At 58.7% G+C, this 16760-nt stretch overlaps 1 protein-coding gene across 2 annotated transcripts in view; it reads right to left on the bottom strand.

The window, feature by feature from the left end:
- Nucleotides 1-16760, bottom strand: part of DNAJB6 (DnaJ heat shock protein family (Hsp40) member B6) — a 30197-nt gene that overhangs the window by 10440 nt on the left and 2997 nt on the right. Inside the window, exons 3-7 of one of the 2 annotated variants that reach the window (XM_029920916.1) lie at nucleotides 14707-14766; nucleotides 13904-14014; nucleotides 13361-13489; nucleotides 11363-11504; nucleotides 10807-10877 (exon numbers count right to left, since the gene is read on the bottom strand). In XM_029920916.1, the coding sequence (XP_029776776.1) occupies nucleotides 10807-10877; nucleotides 11363-11504; nucleotides 13361-13489; nucleotides 13904-14014; nucleotides 14707-14766 (513 nt within the window). Of the gene's footprint in view, nucleotides 1-10806; nucleotides 10878-11362; nucleotides 11505-13360; nucleotides 13493-13903; nucleotides 14015-14706; nucleotides 14767-16760 lie in introns of both variants that reach the window. The other variant, XM_029920908.1, reaches the window with a different exon arrangement.

Consider the following 16760-nt stretch of genomic DNA (forward strand, 5'->3'; position numbering starts at 1 on the left):
CGGGGACCCCACCGGCCCCCACCGCGTGGTGACGCGAGAGCGAGCTGGTCCCCCACAGGGTCACCGCCGGCCTTGCTCACCCTCCGCAGAGCCGACCCCGCCCCTGCCGCTGCAGCGATGCCGGGACACTCACACCGGCCCTCCACCTCCTCCCACCGCGGCCGGTTCCGGCGTCGAGTCCAAGCAGGGCCGGAGGGCCGGGGCCAGCGGCAGGGCTCCCACGGGCGCCTCGGCCCGGCAGGCACCGGGACTGACAACTGGGAATTCAAAGCAAAAAAGAGAGCACTGCCCCTCCCCCACCCCCACTTCTGAAACCCAACCACGTTTTCCACGTCCCCCACACGTCCGGTACCACTAGTTAGCAAGTCTTCCTCTTCTGTGGAGCCGCCCGCGGCGCAGACCGGCCTCCGGGGCTCTGAGCGGCAGGAAGGCAGCACAAATCAGCTGCCGAAAAACGAGCCCCCACCTCTACAACCGGCACCAAATCTACCCTTTTGGTATCATTTCCGCCAGCCAGTCTTCTCGTGCGTGAATTAACTAAACTCGGTGTTGGTGACAACACCCCAAGCCTCCTCCTCTTCTGGAAAACTGAAGACCCCAGAGCACACCCTGCCCCCGTGGTCCCAAGTTACAAAATTCAAAAACAGAAACATGGTGAGTCGGTGTCCAGAGCCAAAGCGCATGAACTCAGCGGGAAGCTACAGAAGGCACGCAGGGTGGCCGCCCCCTGCGCAGGGCAGCCTGGCGGGCACCCTGGCCCGCTCCCCAAACGCGGCCCAGACGCGGGGAGAGTGCCTGGGCCGATAAGATGCAAATGAAAACAAACTTCCACAGAGAAAAACAACTTTTCCCAAATACGTACAGGCCAGGAGGCCGTAGCTGCAGCCGCTGTGGGGGCGGGAGGGCGCCACTCCCGCACTGGCTGGAGTCGGGCCGGACACACACGCAGCAGGAGATGACGCACCATCCAAATATGCGCCACTGACGAGGGGAGGGCGTGCGCCAGGCCCCGGAGCCGGCGGGGGGCAGGGCTCCTGCTGTGAGCGCGTAGGAGAGGACACACGTAAACAGTTCGCCCCCCCCCCCCATGAGGTCAAGGCCACCCACCTCGTGCTCTAATGCACAGCACGGCCGGCCGGCGGCCAGGTGACAGATGCGAGCAGAGCCGTGGAAGAGCAAGCGTGCAGTTCCCGCATCGGGGACAAATAGGGACGTGGGAAAGCCACAGGCCATGATGGGGTCTGGACGTGGCACAGACTGGGCACGGAGCAGCGCGGGGCGGGCACAGGACACTTGGCCACAGACAGATCCTGAACTGTCTCCGAAGCCAGCAGGGCCCGAGTGATCCTCAGCGAGGGAACCCCGGGGTTCCGCCAGCAGATGGCGGACAGATGGGCTACACGCCAAGGGACAGAAGGACTAGTTCCTGAGACAGCTGACTGAAGTCCAAACACAGAGTGGCCCATTACGTGAAGGGAAACTGAGTCACCATGGGGCCGGGGTGCCGGCAGGGAGGGCCACCGAGCACACGAGGGAGAGCACGGAACGGATCCCTGCCCAGCCCCCACCCCCAAGAGGACGAGTGCACGTGAACCCACGCTAGGGGCCACAACAGAGCCACTGACAAAGGACCAAAGATCCCGTAGGCACAGTGCTGCCGGCTTCCCACCAGGATGGCAGCTTAAAGCAAGTATTTTGTTAAAGACCGAGGACAGGGACGCCTGGGTGGCTCAGGTCATGGTCTCACGGTTCCTGGGTTCGAGCTCCAAATCGGGCTCTGAGCTGACAGCTCGGAGCCTGGAGCTGCTTCAGAGTCTGTGTCTCCCGCTCTCTGCTCCTCCCCCGCTCTTGCTCTCAAAAATAAACAAACATTAAAAAAAATTAAAAACAAAACCTGAGGACAGAGCCCCTTCGCCGTCCCCGTCCACCCCCAGCAGCCGCTGCTGGCCTGATGAACACGGGGCTCCGGTCGCTGCTCCGGATTCTCCGCGCGCCAGCCTAGAGGCGGGAGCTGACGGCGCATGGCATCCCGGGATGCGGGGACGGACCCCACGGACCCTCTCGGTGCCCCAAGCCCCGTCTGCAAAGCAGGCGAGGCCACAGACCAGCCCACGGGGCTGTCGCGGCCGAGAAGCCGGTGGCGCCCGGCACGCGGTCTGTCATTGTATCCCGCGGCGTCCGCCTGGTGTGAGGACAGCGCAAGATGGGGCGGGACACGCAAGGAAGGTGGAGGCAGGGGCCTGTCTGCGGGCAGTCTGTGGTCACTCGGCCTCCCTTCTGGGAGTAGCCCCGTCACGTGACGAGGCCGTGTGCAAAGGCCCTGTGGCAGGAGACCGCCCGCATCCGGCGGGCAGACCTAACCGGGCCGAGGACGGAGCAGGCCGCGCTGGGAGAAAACGCTGGTGGGGGCTCAAGCCCCCCAAACGCGGCCCCGCAGCCCCGGGGGGGCCACCAGCGACCACACGTCCCTAACTCCCCTAACTAGCCACAGCCGGGCCTCGGGAGGAGCAGGATGGCTGCGGGCCGAGAGGGGGCCGGGGCGGGAGGCTCCAGCTCCTTCCCGACTGCCCACCCGGCGGTGCGCCGAAGGACCTGGGAACAGAGGCCCGTGCGCCCCAACACCCACAGGCCGCTTCCTCCCCGGGCCGGCGGCCCTGCCGCGGCCCGTCTTCGCGAACTGTCTGAAGCAGCCCGTGGAGGCCAACAGGCATGACCGTCGACACAATTAACAATAATCGAAACAAACATTGAAAAGACACAGTCCAGAACCGAGTCAGGGTCCTTACGTGTCCTATTTCTGTAGGTTCACATATTCGTAAAATCGGGAGTTTTCCGAAGACATACAGTTCAATCCACATAAAAAATTGTAGCTTCTTCTCAAAATTACCCGGTTACATCTTTTAAGATCCTATCACATGAGAAGTCCTGCTGTGTGTTCATAGGAACAGCACCGAGCAGCCCCCCGCCCCCCCCCGCCAAGGGTCCCCAGGCCGCGCAGGGGCCCACCCAGCCCCGCGGTCAGCACCGCGCACCTAAGGTCCTGTGAAAGTCTCTTCAAAAGAAAATTAAAGCAAAACTAGAAGGGCGTCTGGGGGGCTCAGTCAGTTGAGCATCAGACTCGTGATTTCGGCTCAGGTCATGATCCCGGGGTTGTGGGATCGAGCCCCGTGTCAGGCTCTGAGCTGAGCTGGCTTGGAGTCTCTCTCTGCCTCTGCCCCTCCCCCCACTCACAGGCTCCATCTCTCTAGAATAAAAAGATAAAAAGTATAAAGCAAAAGTAGAGGACACAGCAATTCTCGAAGTTGGTGGCACAAAATCATGAATGTACATTAGAGCCCTTGTGCCTGGTGCAGCTGAAGGCCCCTCGTTTGGGTAAAAGGGGCCCCAGGCAAGGCCGCCCGGCTAGCCCACTCCTGCTGTGTCACTGCCCGGGGACGAGAGATGGAGCTCGCTGGGGAGGTCAGGGTGAAGGCATGCTCTCTCTAAAACTCTGTCCTTGGGGCGCCTGGGGGCTCAGGTCACAATCTCACGGTTCGTGGGCTCGAGCCCCGCATCAGGCTCTGTGCCAGCAGCTCGGAGCCTGGAGCCCGCATCGGATTCCGTGTCTCCCTCTCTCTCTGCCCCTCCCCTGCTTGTGCTCTGTGTGTGTCTCTCAAGAATAAACCTATTAAAAATTTTTTTTAAACTTAAAAAAAAAAAGTCAGCCCTTAACAAATTTATTCACTATAGGAGAATCCTGATGAGCTAGCTCCAAAAAAGAAAAAAAAAAAAAAAAAAAAAAAAAAAGAACCCAAAGGCAAATCATTAAGGATTAAATAAGCCACCTTCCAGGGCACCTAGGGGGCTAGGCCGGTTCAGCACCCAAGTCTTGATCTCACAGCTCACTAGCTGGACCCTGGAGTCGGGCTCCATGCTGACAGCATGGAGCCTGCTTGGGATTCTCTCTCTGCCCCTCCCCCGCTCACAGAATCTCTCGCTCAAAGTAAATAAACTTTTAAAAAGAATTAAATCACATTTCAGTGAGGAAAAGGGCAGAATAGCTACCCACATGGTGAAATAAAAATCAGACTCCATACTTCAAGGACTGTAGAAGGTAAATACATAAGGACAGAAATATCTAAACCAAGAGGGGAAAACCCAGCAGAAAAAAGTTAACAGAATCCGCTAGGCAAAAAACTTGTTTCTGAACAACTCATCCCAAACAGATGCTTTATATTTTATAGGCCATTGTTCTGAGTGGAAATTTTTTAAAAAGCAGACTTAAAAATCAGCAAAAATGTAGAATATTTTATAGGTTGAACTCAGAAGTAATTTCAAAAAGTCACATTTGTGAACAAAAAGGCTGTAAATAAATATTTTGGGGACATGTGGGGGGCTCAGTCAGTTGACTGAGTGTCTGAGTCTTGGCTTCAGCTCAGGTCATGATCCCAGGGCCGTGGGATGGAGCCTGCAGGGGGCTCTGTGCTGAGCATGGGGCCTGCTCCGGAGTCCCTCCCTCCCTGTCTCTCCCCACCCTTCCCCCAGAGGTGCCCTCCCTCTAACATGACATGACACAACACAACACAACATAAACATCTGAAGCGCAGTGAAAAGAAGACTGAAACTAGGTCTTTGTTAATAGGAGAACACTGAAAGCTACGGTTTCCGGAAGGACTCACGCAGACGGGGAGCACTCACGAGCCACAGGCGTGGAGAGACACCAGGAGGGAGGGCACCCCGCGGCAGGACACGTGCCCGAGCCGGCAGGAGGAGCAGAGCTCAAGGACTCAGCGCCTGGAGGTGCGCCCGCCGCCGGCCAGGGCCCCCCCGGGGAGTCCCCTCCGAGCGAGCACAGGATCCCACAGAGGAAAACACCAGAACCAGGCCTCCTGGGACCAAGGGAAAGCGCCGAAGATCGATACTGACGACGAGGAAGAGCCGGCCGGGCTCTCTCCCTATGCAAGGGGCCACCTTCCTGAGCCCGCGGCGCAGTGATAAAAGGCACCGTGGAAACTGGCTTTCTCACCTGCTGACACCCAACAGCCGGTCGGGAAGGGAGGCGGGAAGGGAGGCAGGCAGGCGGGCGCCCCTCGCCTCACAGCGAGGAGGCCAGGACGGGCTGGAAGGCGAGCCGTCCCTTCAGGCCGCACCTCCCCGGCCTCAGAACAAGCAAGGCGTCCACAGAGCCGTCTGTGACAGCGGCGTGCATGACGGGGACGGGGGCTCGGGGAGTCGGGCGTTTCCCGCACAAGCATGCCACGTGAATTCAAGACGCATGCAGGTGAGGGTAAAGAAAATGAGAACATGCTCAGTTGTACAAGACACGGGATGAAACCAAGACTCCCTTCTGGAGAAGAAACTAAGACGGCCACACAGCGAGTGTGACGGGGGGCGGGGGGGGGGAACCTGAAAAGACCGCCCTTCAGCAGAGCAGGCAAGGCAGGGCCACCACTGCACGACAGGAGCCGCAGCCCCAGAACCCCAGCGGAGGGCCCCACCTAACACGGGGGGGGGGGGGGGGGCCGGGCCGCGTCCCACTAACAGGGGGGCGTCCAGCTAACACAACCAAGACGCCCCACCTAGCTAACCAAGGAAATATAAGTTTTAAACACCAGGGGTGCCTGGGTAACTCAGATCAAGGGCCCACTCTCCACCTCGGCTCAGCTCTTCATCCCAGACCCCACGATGAGCTCCGTGCTGGGCCTGCTTTAAAAACAAAAAACCACTAAGCCAGTATTTACATAGCTATGTGAGGAATCCGTTGTGGATGGGAAAGTATTCTGTGTGGGAAGCGATGGCTGTCAAATTTCATACGTACATTCCACCCAACTATCCAACGTCCAGAAGCCTAACTTAACAGGCCTCCCCCCACGGCGCACGGGAAGATCCCGCCACACTGCGCAGCGGTGGGTGCGCGCGGCTGAGCCCACACCCCATCCACGCCACAACCCGCAGGGAGCCGGGCCTGCGCCCGCGGGCACCTGCCAACAGCTAGCACGGTCTCCACAGCTGCCCTCAGGCACTGCCCCCAGCTCCCCCGACTCCGCACGGGCCACGGGGGAGAGACGCATGGAGGCGGTGGACACACAGAGGCCACGGCTCATCCTGTCCCAGCTCCAGACTGGAGGTCATCAGAGCCTTGGCCTCAAATCAAGCAACCCCCTGGCTCAGGGAAGAGGGTGTCTGCTCGGGCCCGGGGCAGACCAGCTGCAAAGTTCCCAACTTTGGGAGCGGGCTGGGTGGCCAGGCTGCCCAGCGACACGAGGCGGCTCCCCGCCACCTTGATGCCAAGCAGGGTCAGCTGGGCAAGGGGGCGGCCGAAGGAGAGGAACCCCGGAGCCTCTCTGCTCTGGCGGCCCGCCTCTCCCGACCTCTTTATCAATGGAAGGATACAGGGCCTGCGGCAGGACATGGTGTGTCCGCAGCATTTCTGACAGAGCCGGAAACGGGGGACTTAACACCCCTGCAGGGAAATGTGTCCACACTGCAGGCTGGACAGCGGAGGAAGGACATGGCCACGTGCGTGGTGCCCACAGTGAGAAATGTACGTGTACTGACAGTCATGAACTCCGCTGGGAAATAAAAATGGAGAAAATGCCAGAAGGAAGAAGCCGCACAAAGCTCCTGTCCACAGAACCGCTGCTGGCAGTGTGCCCGCGTGCCCGCGTGGGGTGGGGATGGTGCACCCGTGGCCGCAGGCAGGCTCCGCCACCTCTGGTCCCCCGACCCCCGCCGGGTACCAGCTAGGGCGTGCACCACGGGGGGCGGGGGGAGGGGCAGCCCCCCGCAGGCGGTCAGCAAGTACGGCGTCTCCCTGAGGAAGGACAAAGGAGCCACCAGCCCTTTGGCAGTGCCCTCTCCAGGCCCGAGGCCGTGGGGCTGGCCCGGTTACTGGGGCCCGTTTTCTGTGTGTGGAGGCCGCGCAAAGAAGGACGGTCAGTCCCAAGATGCGGCAGCCGCTGCCAGCGGTGGGAGTTGGAGGGCGGGGGGTGGGGGCTGGAGAGACGGCACGACCGCGAGGTGCTCCTTCCTGGGACACACCAATCCCGCGTGTCGCACGTTGGTTAGACTACGAAACTGACCATTTACTGCCCAGAGATCCAAACAGCAAGGAAATGTCATAGACCAAGATGCACCCTCAAGCCCCCCCAAGCCAGGCCTGGCCAGGACCTGGCGCCAAGGGGAAGGGCACAGGGACCTCCCAGGGAACGAGTGGTGAATGGGGCGGGCCGAGCGCCAGCCCGGGGAGCAGTGCCCCCACTAAGAGGCCTCGATTCTGGGGCGCTGGGACTCCAGGATAGGCCCCCTGCTCCCTGAGGAAGGGGCTCCCCGGTGAACGGCTCACCCCGCCAGGCGGCCGGGGGCCGGCACAAAGGCAGGAAGAAAGTATCCTCCGCCCCAGAGCAGACCCAAGTGACGGAACTGTGGGGCCTCCCTCCACGCGTCCCCGAGTCCCAGCTCGTTCTCTGGGAATCCGTGATCGCTGCGATTCCCACATTTCTCACTGACACGGTTAGGAGCCGTTGGAACGTTCCCTACCTTCGCCTTCTGAAACGTCAAGATCAAATAGCTAATTCAGCCAAAAGACTCGTATCTGGCCTGACCAGAGGTCTATGCCTGATCAACGCTGCTCAGAGAAGCGCGAGGACCAGCATTTCCACAGCTGGTGAAGCGAGGCCGGAAAGCCGCCCGAGTGACCAGACTGGGGGGAAGTGCCAAAAACCAAAGCGGAAGCACTGCGTGGACTTCCAGGCACAGGACACGGCACGGAGAGGGAGGCAGCAGCAGGACGCCCGGGCGCCGCGGAGGGCTCGCGCTGGTACACCGCCCGGCGCACAAGCACTGCCCCTCGGAGGCCTCAGGTGGGACAGAATCTCGTCCCCGTGTCTTTCTGGAAGGTCACTGGGTCAACCCCTCTTGACCACACAATGGCAAGCGTTCCAATTTACGAAGCCACTTTGGGCTTGAAAACCTCCAGAAAGGGTACCGAGAAATCCCTCCATCCAGTTACTGGACGTGCTGATGGAACTCTGGGCGGTGCTGGGGCCACGGCAGACACGACCGCACCGATTAGGATCACTACTGGATTCCCTGACAATAAAACTATCCGAGCCAGTTACGTCCTGCTTCAAAGAAACACAAGAGCCAGGCCTGGAGAGCGCCGCGACGGCTGCCAGGCGACCACACAGCAGGGACGCGGCCGTCCCCCTGGCGCTGCAGCCCCGAGGACCCGACGGCAGCAGACGAGGCGCACAGAGGGCGCAGAGCTACCGCTCACCCTGCGAACGAAAACCCGCCCCGGGGAGGACGTGGACCGGGTCAGACAGACGGACGCCTCTCGTGGAGCGCTCCAGCGGCCGCAGTCCGTTCTGGAGCTTCTCGACTCACACTGGGTCTTCTGGAACCAAGCAGTCTGACACCCGCTCCAGACTGCACCGAGGGGACAGCTAACGACGCCGGTGTCTGAGGACTAGAAGGATCAAAGGCACGAAGCACACAAGGAAGGGCAAGAGCGCCGCGCAGGGCATGCGCGCCGCACGCGCTCTGCTCCGTGCTGTGGACCAGCGGAGGAGGGACCCACGGTGACCGGCACCCCCCACGCCGGCTGCCAGCGCTTCTTCAGAGGGAGTGGCGGGCGGGCCCCAGGCCAGGGGCAACTACCTTAAATCCCTCCGCACCAGGCGGCGGGGCAGCTCAGTCAGTGGAGCGTCCGACTTCAGCTCAGGTCAAGATCTCGAGGTTCGGGGGTCGAGCCCCACACCGGGCTCTGTGCTGACCGCTCAGAGTCTGGAACCTGCTTCAGATTCTGTGTCCCCCTCGCTCTCTGCTCCTCCTCCACCTCTCACACTGACTCAAAATAAGAAAACAAAACCAAACCAAAAAAACCCACAAACGAACCCACTCAGCAACAAGGAAGCTCCTGGCCTCTCCCACCAACACCAGAGGGGCAGAAGGCAGCGATGTCCTCAAACGCCAATGGGACACTTGACCGCTGCACAGGGGTGCTCCCCAGAGAAATCTCAGCAGAAAGACTCTGACGTCAGACCCCTCCCGCCTGGGCCATTCGAGGAGTGGAAACCGGTGATGCTCAAGAACATCAAGACCACCGTTCTAGTGCCAACGCCTCCCGGAAGCTCCAACCAGCCCTGGCTGACCGGGACTCGCCGTCAGCCCCTGGCGTCCCCGGGGCGCTGCCGACCTGCTCCACAAGAGGGCCGCCCGCCCACCACTGCTCACAGCTGGGCAACCCCAGGTCTGTGTCGTCCCAGGCGTTCACCTCGGGCCCCAGGGCCACAGAAGCTTCTACCCCGACAGCACCGACACAGCAGGCTTTCCAGCATTCGAACTTCCGTTTGTAAGCTGCCCTGGACGAAGCCCTTTCTGGGTGACCCACCCCCACACGCCCGCATCGCTCCCGGTTTTCCCTTGTGTGATGGTCTCATGCTCGCAGTGAATTCTGCACTGTTCTCTTTTTTAAGTTTCTCCGATATTTTCTAAGAGATTCCTTGTTTCCAACAAAAACACATTTGATTTTACAACGACTGTACAGTACTTGGGTCTTTCCCCAGCGCCCACCAACGGGGCCTGCAAGGTGGCAGCATGTCTGTGGGGAGCCCCCGGCCCCGGTCCTCTGGTCCCTCGGGCGTGACCCACTGCTCCTCCAAAGCAAAGCCGAGGGGGTCAAATGCAGCCCGAGGCTAATCTAACATTCCTCTGGCTGGAATGCTAGTTCTCAACGGGGACTGTGACACATTTTGCACAGAGTAAAACAAAGACCTTTATTTTTGTCCCCATCTCTGTCACTGCAAGACTTTGCCACACGTAGGACATCTTTAATGAGCTGACATCAGATGTCCTTATAAAACGAGAACCGACTAGAAATGGAAAGTTGCACAGCTGTGCCTTTCTTCCCTGGAGAGCCGCTGCCACGTGGGCAGCGCCGACACATCGCCAGTCACTAGAGAACGCACACAGGAAATCTTTACCTCCTCTCCGAATGCGCGGAGCCGCAGGAATGTGTGGAACTTGCGATCAGCACCCACCTTCATGAGCAGAAGTCAAGGACGGGCTGGCGCCGCGGCCCAGGCACAAAATCACACGCAGACACAAGAAGACCACAAGCCCCACGCAGGAAAGAATGCACCAAACACATTCGCATTTATTATGTTTTTAAGCAAATGACAAAGACCCGGTTACCAGCTTTACTGTTGTAAACCTAAGCTTAACATTACATATTTAAACAATTGTCACACTTACGAGGTTGCCAGCAGTCATGCACTAGAAAAACACCCTCAGTTTCTATTAAACGAGAAATGTATTGCCATTAATGCATTAATCTCTCTCACTACTAAATACTGAACAAGATGAAACTGTCTGTGGGGAAGAGTCATCCCGGCGACGGCAGCTTCCGGCAGGCTGCCTCTACCCGGCTCACGCTCGGACACAGCGGGGGAGCAGGTCCGTGCTGGCGTCAGCGTACGCAAGAGTCACGGCCACCTTGGATCACGTTTAATAAAAAAGCAAAGTGCATACAGAGATTTACAACAATTGTAAAGACAAAGGAAAAAAGCAAAGACAAAAGGCCGACGGCCCTGTGACGTGGTCCCCACGGCGCGCTCAGGAGTCTGACAAGGAGGGCTCGGGCGAGCGCTGCAGAAATACTTTCGATTAGGTACAGTTACACTCAAAGTGGAGTTCGTGCGAGATCTTCCACACCGCGCTCCTGCGCCGCCTCAGGGCCCGGGCCGGCGTCACGCTACGCGTCTGCCCCTCGGCCCCGCGGGCCCCGCGGTCACTTGCTCTCCAAGCGCAGCAGCTGCTCCTTACCATTTACCGTCAGGGACGTCAGCCGGCCGTTCTCCTCCACCTCCACCCGCTCCTCGCCGTTCTCCACGATCCTGGAAGACAGCGCGCGCTTGGGACCTTGGCTCGTGTCAGCACGCGTGAACATGCGCGCAGACGCGCTACTTCCGCTGGCGTGTGTGGCCTGGCTCGTGCCGTCAGGTGTGACGGCCAGTGAGAGCACGCCTGCTCTGCGGGACGAAGGGCCTGCCCCACAGCGGGCACGAAGCACGCGCCGACTCTAGCGAGCAGCACGGCAAGGGTTTGCGGGTCGGCAACTTCTCGTTCTGACAGCGCCACCGAGACTCGCCACGCGTCCGTTACTGTTGCTGCACACGTTAGACGTGGCTCTACGTGAACGTCATGTCTAGCACGTATTATTCAGCAGAGGTTTAAAAAGAAAAATTCCATGTGGACGCTGAAAGATCCCAAGGGTGCCAAACTTAACCTACACGGCAGACTCCCGGGGGAGGGGTGAAAAGGAGCCGGGACACCCGTGAGACGTCACTCCCACGTGTCTAAAAGAGAGAGAAGCACTGACCTCTTTGTAGTGATTTTTCTGCCATTCACCATTTTTGTAGACGTTGATATAGATTTGAAGCTGCCCATCCCACTACCACCAAACGTCGTGGAGGAGAAGGACGTGAGGCCCCCGTGGCCTGCCGACCCGAAGGAGGTGAAACCTGCAGGAAAGCAGAGTCTGCTCAGTACAAGGTTCATGCCCATCTGACCGCCCCCCGGGGTCCGAGGCGAGCGTGCCCGAGCCCAGCAGCCCGGGGGGCGGCGCAGGTGCTCCCCTTCTGGAGACCCCCCCCCCCCACGGTGCTCTGTGGGCTGCACCAGCATCCAGCCCTGGTCAGAGGCGCCCAGCTCAGCCCCGTGCAGCACGCCAGGGACAGGGGACAGGACCGGCGTGCTGCAGGGACCCTGCGGCTTTGCACCCCCCCTCCCCCAACCTGCCCACCTTCTTGCGATGTGAGCCCGGGGGGGTGAGACCAAGTTACTAAAGAGCTCAAGGACTTTCAGAGAAAACGCCGCCAAGTTATCTGACAGCGCAGGGCCACACAACTCAGGGACAGCGTCCTGCGCCGTGGCCGCCGCACTGCGGACAGGAAAGCCCCGGACTTCCGCAGGTGACACGCAGTAAGCCTGCCTTTCCTACTGGGACTGGCCCACCAGGTGCGGGGGCCGACTCCCCATCCACCTGTGACAGTCACACGACAGCGGTGCCCGCGGCCCCTGATCTCCGCTCTGGCTCTCGAGGGGAGCTCTGCAACCACACGCGCCCCTCACACGGCTTTTAGGGGAAGGAGTATTTTGATGACATTTTAAACCAGCTTTGACTCTCCCTTAAACGTGAGAAGATTAACCCTCAGTGTGCTGCGCGGCCTTGTACCGGGAGGGCCGGCTGGAGAAAGGCACCTCCAGAAGCCCCCCCAAGCCCCGTCTCCCCAGGATGCCCGCGCTATGAGCACAGGACTTGAAGGGGAGGCCACCGGGAGCTGTGCTGTGCAGGGCAGCATACGCATCAAGCACGGCCAGGCTCAGCATGGAGCATGTGAAGTGAAAATCAAAGAATCAAAAAAAAAAAAAAAAAAAAGAGCTTTTCTGTTAAGAGAACTATATGAGCTTTTAAAAAAAAGATCCCAATTCTTTAGATAAATCTGTAACTGCATCATGCCATGTGCACATTACTCGGATCGATGGGCTGCCTTTCTCTGTTGTGAAGATCTTAGGTTTCTAAGAAGCTCCACACCCAACACGGGCTTGAATTCACAGCCTCACAGGTCAAGAACCGCACGCTCTCCCGACTGGGCTGGCCACGCGCTCCTGACGAGCTGCCTTAAAACGGCCCGTCGGCCACTGTGCGCGCAGGGCAGCCCCACCCCCACCCCAGCAACCGGAACTCTCCCAAGGTCATACCTCTCCTGTTCATACAGCGATCGAGAGATTAGTCAAAAAAAGGACTGGGGAGTTGGTCTTAGTGGCTTTTCCACATTCACTCCTTTAAACTAGGAATTTCATTACATGTTGACCTTCAGAGGCACCTGGGTGGTTCCGTCGGTTAAGCCTCTGACTCCCGATCTCGCCTCAGGTCATGACCTCCTGGTTCGTGGGTTCGAGCCCCACATCAGGTTCTGTGCTGACCGTGTAGAGTCTGTGGTGTTCTTTCTCCCTCTCCCTCCGATCTCTCCTCTCTCAAAGTAAATAAACATGAAGACTATTTTTAAGTGGGGACACGCTGACCTGTAGCAGCATGACGAGAAGTGGATTTTCAGGGGCGCCTGGGTGGTCAGTCAGCTGAGCAACCAACTTCAGCTCAGGTCATGGTCTCGCGAGTTCTGGCCAGCCTGCTTCTGACCCTCTGTCCTCCTCTCTCTGCCCCTCCCCTGCTCATGCTTGCACCCTCTCTCTTTCTCTCTCAAAACTAAATCAAATGCTTTGAAAAAAACCCAAAGAAACCCCCGCCCTGACTCAATCTGTGCAGCAGCATTAACGTCTGCTTGGATGTCAGAAATCCTATCTACAACTTGCCCACCTGTGTCCAGAGAAGAAAACCCTCCTCCAAAGGACGGAAATCCACCGAAGGCAGAGAAGAATGACCCGGCGCCTCGGCTCCTGCTTCCATGGGGGCCTCTTCGACTCCCAAAAAAGTCCTCAAACGGGTCTTCTGAAAACAAACACATTCACACTGATGGTTTAGTGCCTTAGAAGAGATGATTGCCTCGGGGGGGAAAGTCTCAAGAAGACTCCCGGAAGGAGGGCCAGGGCAGTCACGATGCGCCACAGGCGGACACACACAGGCGGATGGAGCCAAGGCCTCTGAACAGGATCTGCCTCTGCCCGGAAGGACTCGGGGCGGATTCACGCAGCGGCGAGGGCCCAGAGCAAAGAGCGGCTGCAGCGCACGCGCCCGGGCCGCCGCGTGGCCGCGGGAAGGGAGTTCGCCGGGCTCCGGGAGCTGAAGGAGGGCGGTGGGAAGCCCTGTCGTGCAGGAGCACCTTCCCGGGAGCGCGGCGCGGAGGGGAGCGGTCAGGACCCTCCGCTGAGTCATGGGCACACCCACCGGCAGCGAACTTACCGAAGAAGTCGAATGAAAACGGGTCCCTTCCACCAAAAAATTCCCTGAAGACGTCATCCGGGTTGCGGAATGTGAAGCCAAACTCGAACGGACGGTCAAAGGGGACCCCGCCTGTGAGGACACAGCGGTTAGTTCACAGGCGCGGCTCTGTCCTCAGAGGCCCCACGGCCCACCCAAAGGACAGACGGCAGAGGCCCCTACACCTGCGGCCCCGCTTCGCAGCAAGAGCCGTGCCTGAGCGGGGCCCGCCCGGGGCTGGGGGGGCTCCGAGCCGCCTCCGGACGCAGGAAACACAGCTCCATCTGCTGTGTGGGCCGCCGTGCAAACCCCGCGCAGAAGCACACTCGCTGGCGCCCGCCAGGAGGGGTGCAGGCTCCGTGGCAGCCCTGACCGCCCTGCGTGCCGCGCTGGGGGCGGGGGGGGGGGGGTCACCGCTGGCACCGCTCCCCACACACCCCGGGGAGGAAGTGGGTCAGAACCATCAGCTTCGTCTTCAGGTCTCCGGACAAAACGCCAGGTACGGACCCGGGAGTCAGGACTCACAAGCCCCTCCCTAGGGCAGGCGACACGGCCGCCGGGAGCCCGGAGAGCACCGGCGCCGGCGTGCGCTCTGCGGCGGGACTCGCGGGTTTCCACGCGGTCCGTCTCCACGAGCCAGCCCGCTTTCCAGGCCCCGTGTGTTCACGGAAACACCACCCGTCCAAGAAAACAGACAAGCCCGACCCCTAGTCTAGACGCGCTGTGGCCAGATGGCCGCTGCTGCTCACTGAAAAGCCAAGAGAAAAAAATCAACATCTACATACCTCCACCTCCACCATTTAAACCTTCTTTGCCGTATTTGTCATAGATGTCTCGTTTTTTAGCTACAAATTAGAAAGGAGAGCCAGTAAAGACCAAGTTCTTTCCCCCTCGAAGTTCAAATAAATAAAGCCTTTACCAAGCTGTGAACCAAGGAACCTTCATCAGTCTTCAAGGTTTCACCACTAGTGAAGGAGTTAGGCCTCCGTTACTTTAAATAAAAAGGAGGAAGAGGGAAAATCTAAGTACATCTCCTTAAAACCTCACAAACACTAAGCAGCATAAAGTTTAAAAAGTGTTATTTTCTCACGCACAGAGCGTGCGCTCGTGTGTACACTACAATCACACTCTCGGTTCTGAAATCATTCCAACCCTGCAGTGCACATCCTCACTGCCGAGTCCAGTGGGAGGGTAAGATCTGTGGACAGGGCCCTGTGGGGTCAGGGGACTCGGGCGCCCAAGCCAGAGACCGGGCCCAGCCTAATTCACGCCCTTGAAAGGGCAACAGCCCGAGCCTTGATCAAGTCCCACCGCCCTGTCCTTACTATTTACCTTCTAGAATAAGCAACTGCACCGCAGCCCTCTTTAAACACATACTTCCTTTGAATGCACCATGTTTTCCACCTAAAATATCATGTTCTACCCAACTGTGTGGTAAAATACTCAGCATCATGGGGACGCCTGGGTGGCTCGGCTGGATAAACAGCCAACTTCAGCCCAGGTCAAGATATCGTGGTTTGTGAGTTCAAGCTTCTCGTCAGGTGAGCCGACGCCCCACTCCAGGGTCTGTACTCTTTCTCTCTCTCTCTCACTTGTACGCACACTCTCTCCTTCTCAAATAAATAAAACCAAAAAGAAATAACCGGGTTACGGGGAAACAAGTGTACAAGCAAAGCACCTCAAGCCAGCTGACAGTCACCAAGCTCCACGAAGATGGAACCCAGGGGCACCGGGAGGGGGGGGGGGGCTTAGTTGAGCACCGACTCTTGATGTGGGCTCAGGCTGGGATCCCAGGGCCATGGGATTGAGCCTCTCTACCCGTTTGACGTTCTCTCTCTCCCCGCCCCTGCCCCACTCATGTGGGCGCACGCTCTCTCCTTCAAAATAAATAAGTAAACACGGGGGGGGGGGGAGCAGGGAGAAGAACGGGAACTATGCGTGCAAAGGCTGGAGACTGCATAAGAAAACACGAGAAATACACTCTCCCGCAAAAGAGGAGACAGGAGAAACAGATATCAAGGTTGGGTTCAGTTTTTTTTTTTTTTTTTAACATTTATTATTGAGAGACAGAGACATGAGCAGGGGAGGGGCAGAGAGAGAGAGGGAGACACAGAATCTGAAGCAGGTTCCAGGCTCTGAGCTGTCAGCACAAAGCCCAACGTGGGGCTTGAACTCATGAAGCCGCAAAATCATGACCTGAGCTGAAGTCAGATGCTTAACCGATTGAGCCACCCACGTGCCCCGGGTTCGGTTTAAAACAAAAATCAGTTGGCTGAAGTTAACCAGTTGGGTGCAGTCTCAGTTTTTCTGACGCCCCAGGTGTTGGAATCCAGAGCCGGGAGCCCCACGTCTGCACCAATGAGGACCTGCTCCACAGCCCGGGGTCCCCACTGTCTGCTTAGGACCTTAAATGCCACATTTTAAAACAACTGCAACAGTGTCTCTGGCTTCTGGTAATAAGCTACGCATCGAGCACAACACTTGGGGCTGCCTTAAAAATCAAGGAGGTGTTTACGACACAAGGCAAGACCGGAAGTTCAGAAGCCTGGTGCTGGGAGCAGCACCGGCCTCGCTGGATGACACGGTCACAGCGAGGAGACGGCAGACGTCTGCACGGCTCCTGCCATGAGAGGTGAAACCGGCATCTCCTTCTGCTACTGCTGCTCATGTGACATTGAGCCTGTTGTCATTAATTAGGCCTCACGGTGTTCCGAATCAGACCGACAGCCCCCACACAGTTACCCCACGAGAAAAAACATTTTCCCGTCCCTGCATAAGGGATTTTACATCAAAACACTACAGGTATTTGACAAAAGGCTCTTCTAATGAGCCTTGCAGA

The sequence above is a fragment of the Suricata suricatta genome, chromosome 2, assembly GCF_006229205.1.
Source record: "Suricata suricatta isolate VVHF042 chromosome 2, meerkat_22Aug2017_6uvM2_HiC, whole genome shotgun sequence".
Classification (NCBI taxonomy): domain Eukaryota; kingdom Metazoa; phylum Chordata; class Mammalia; order Carnivora; family Herpestidae; genus Suricata; species Suricata suricatta.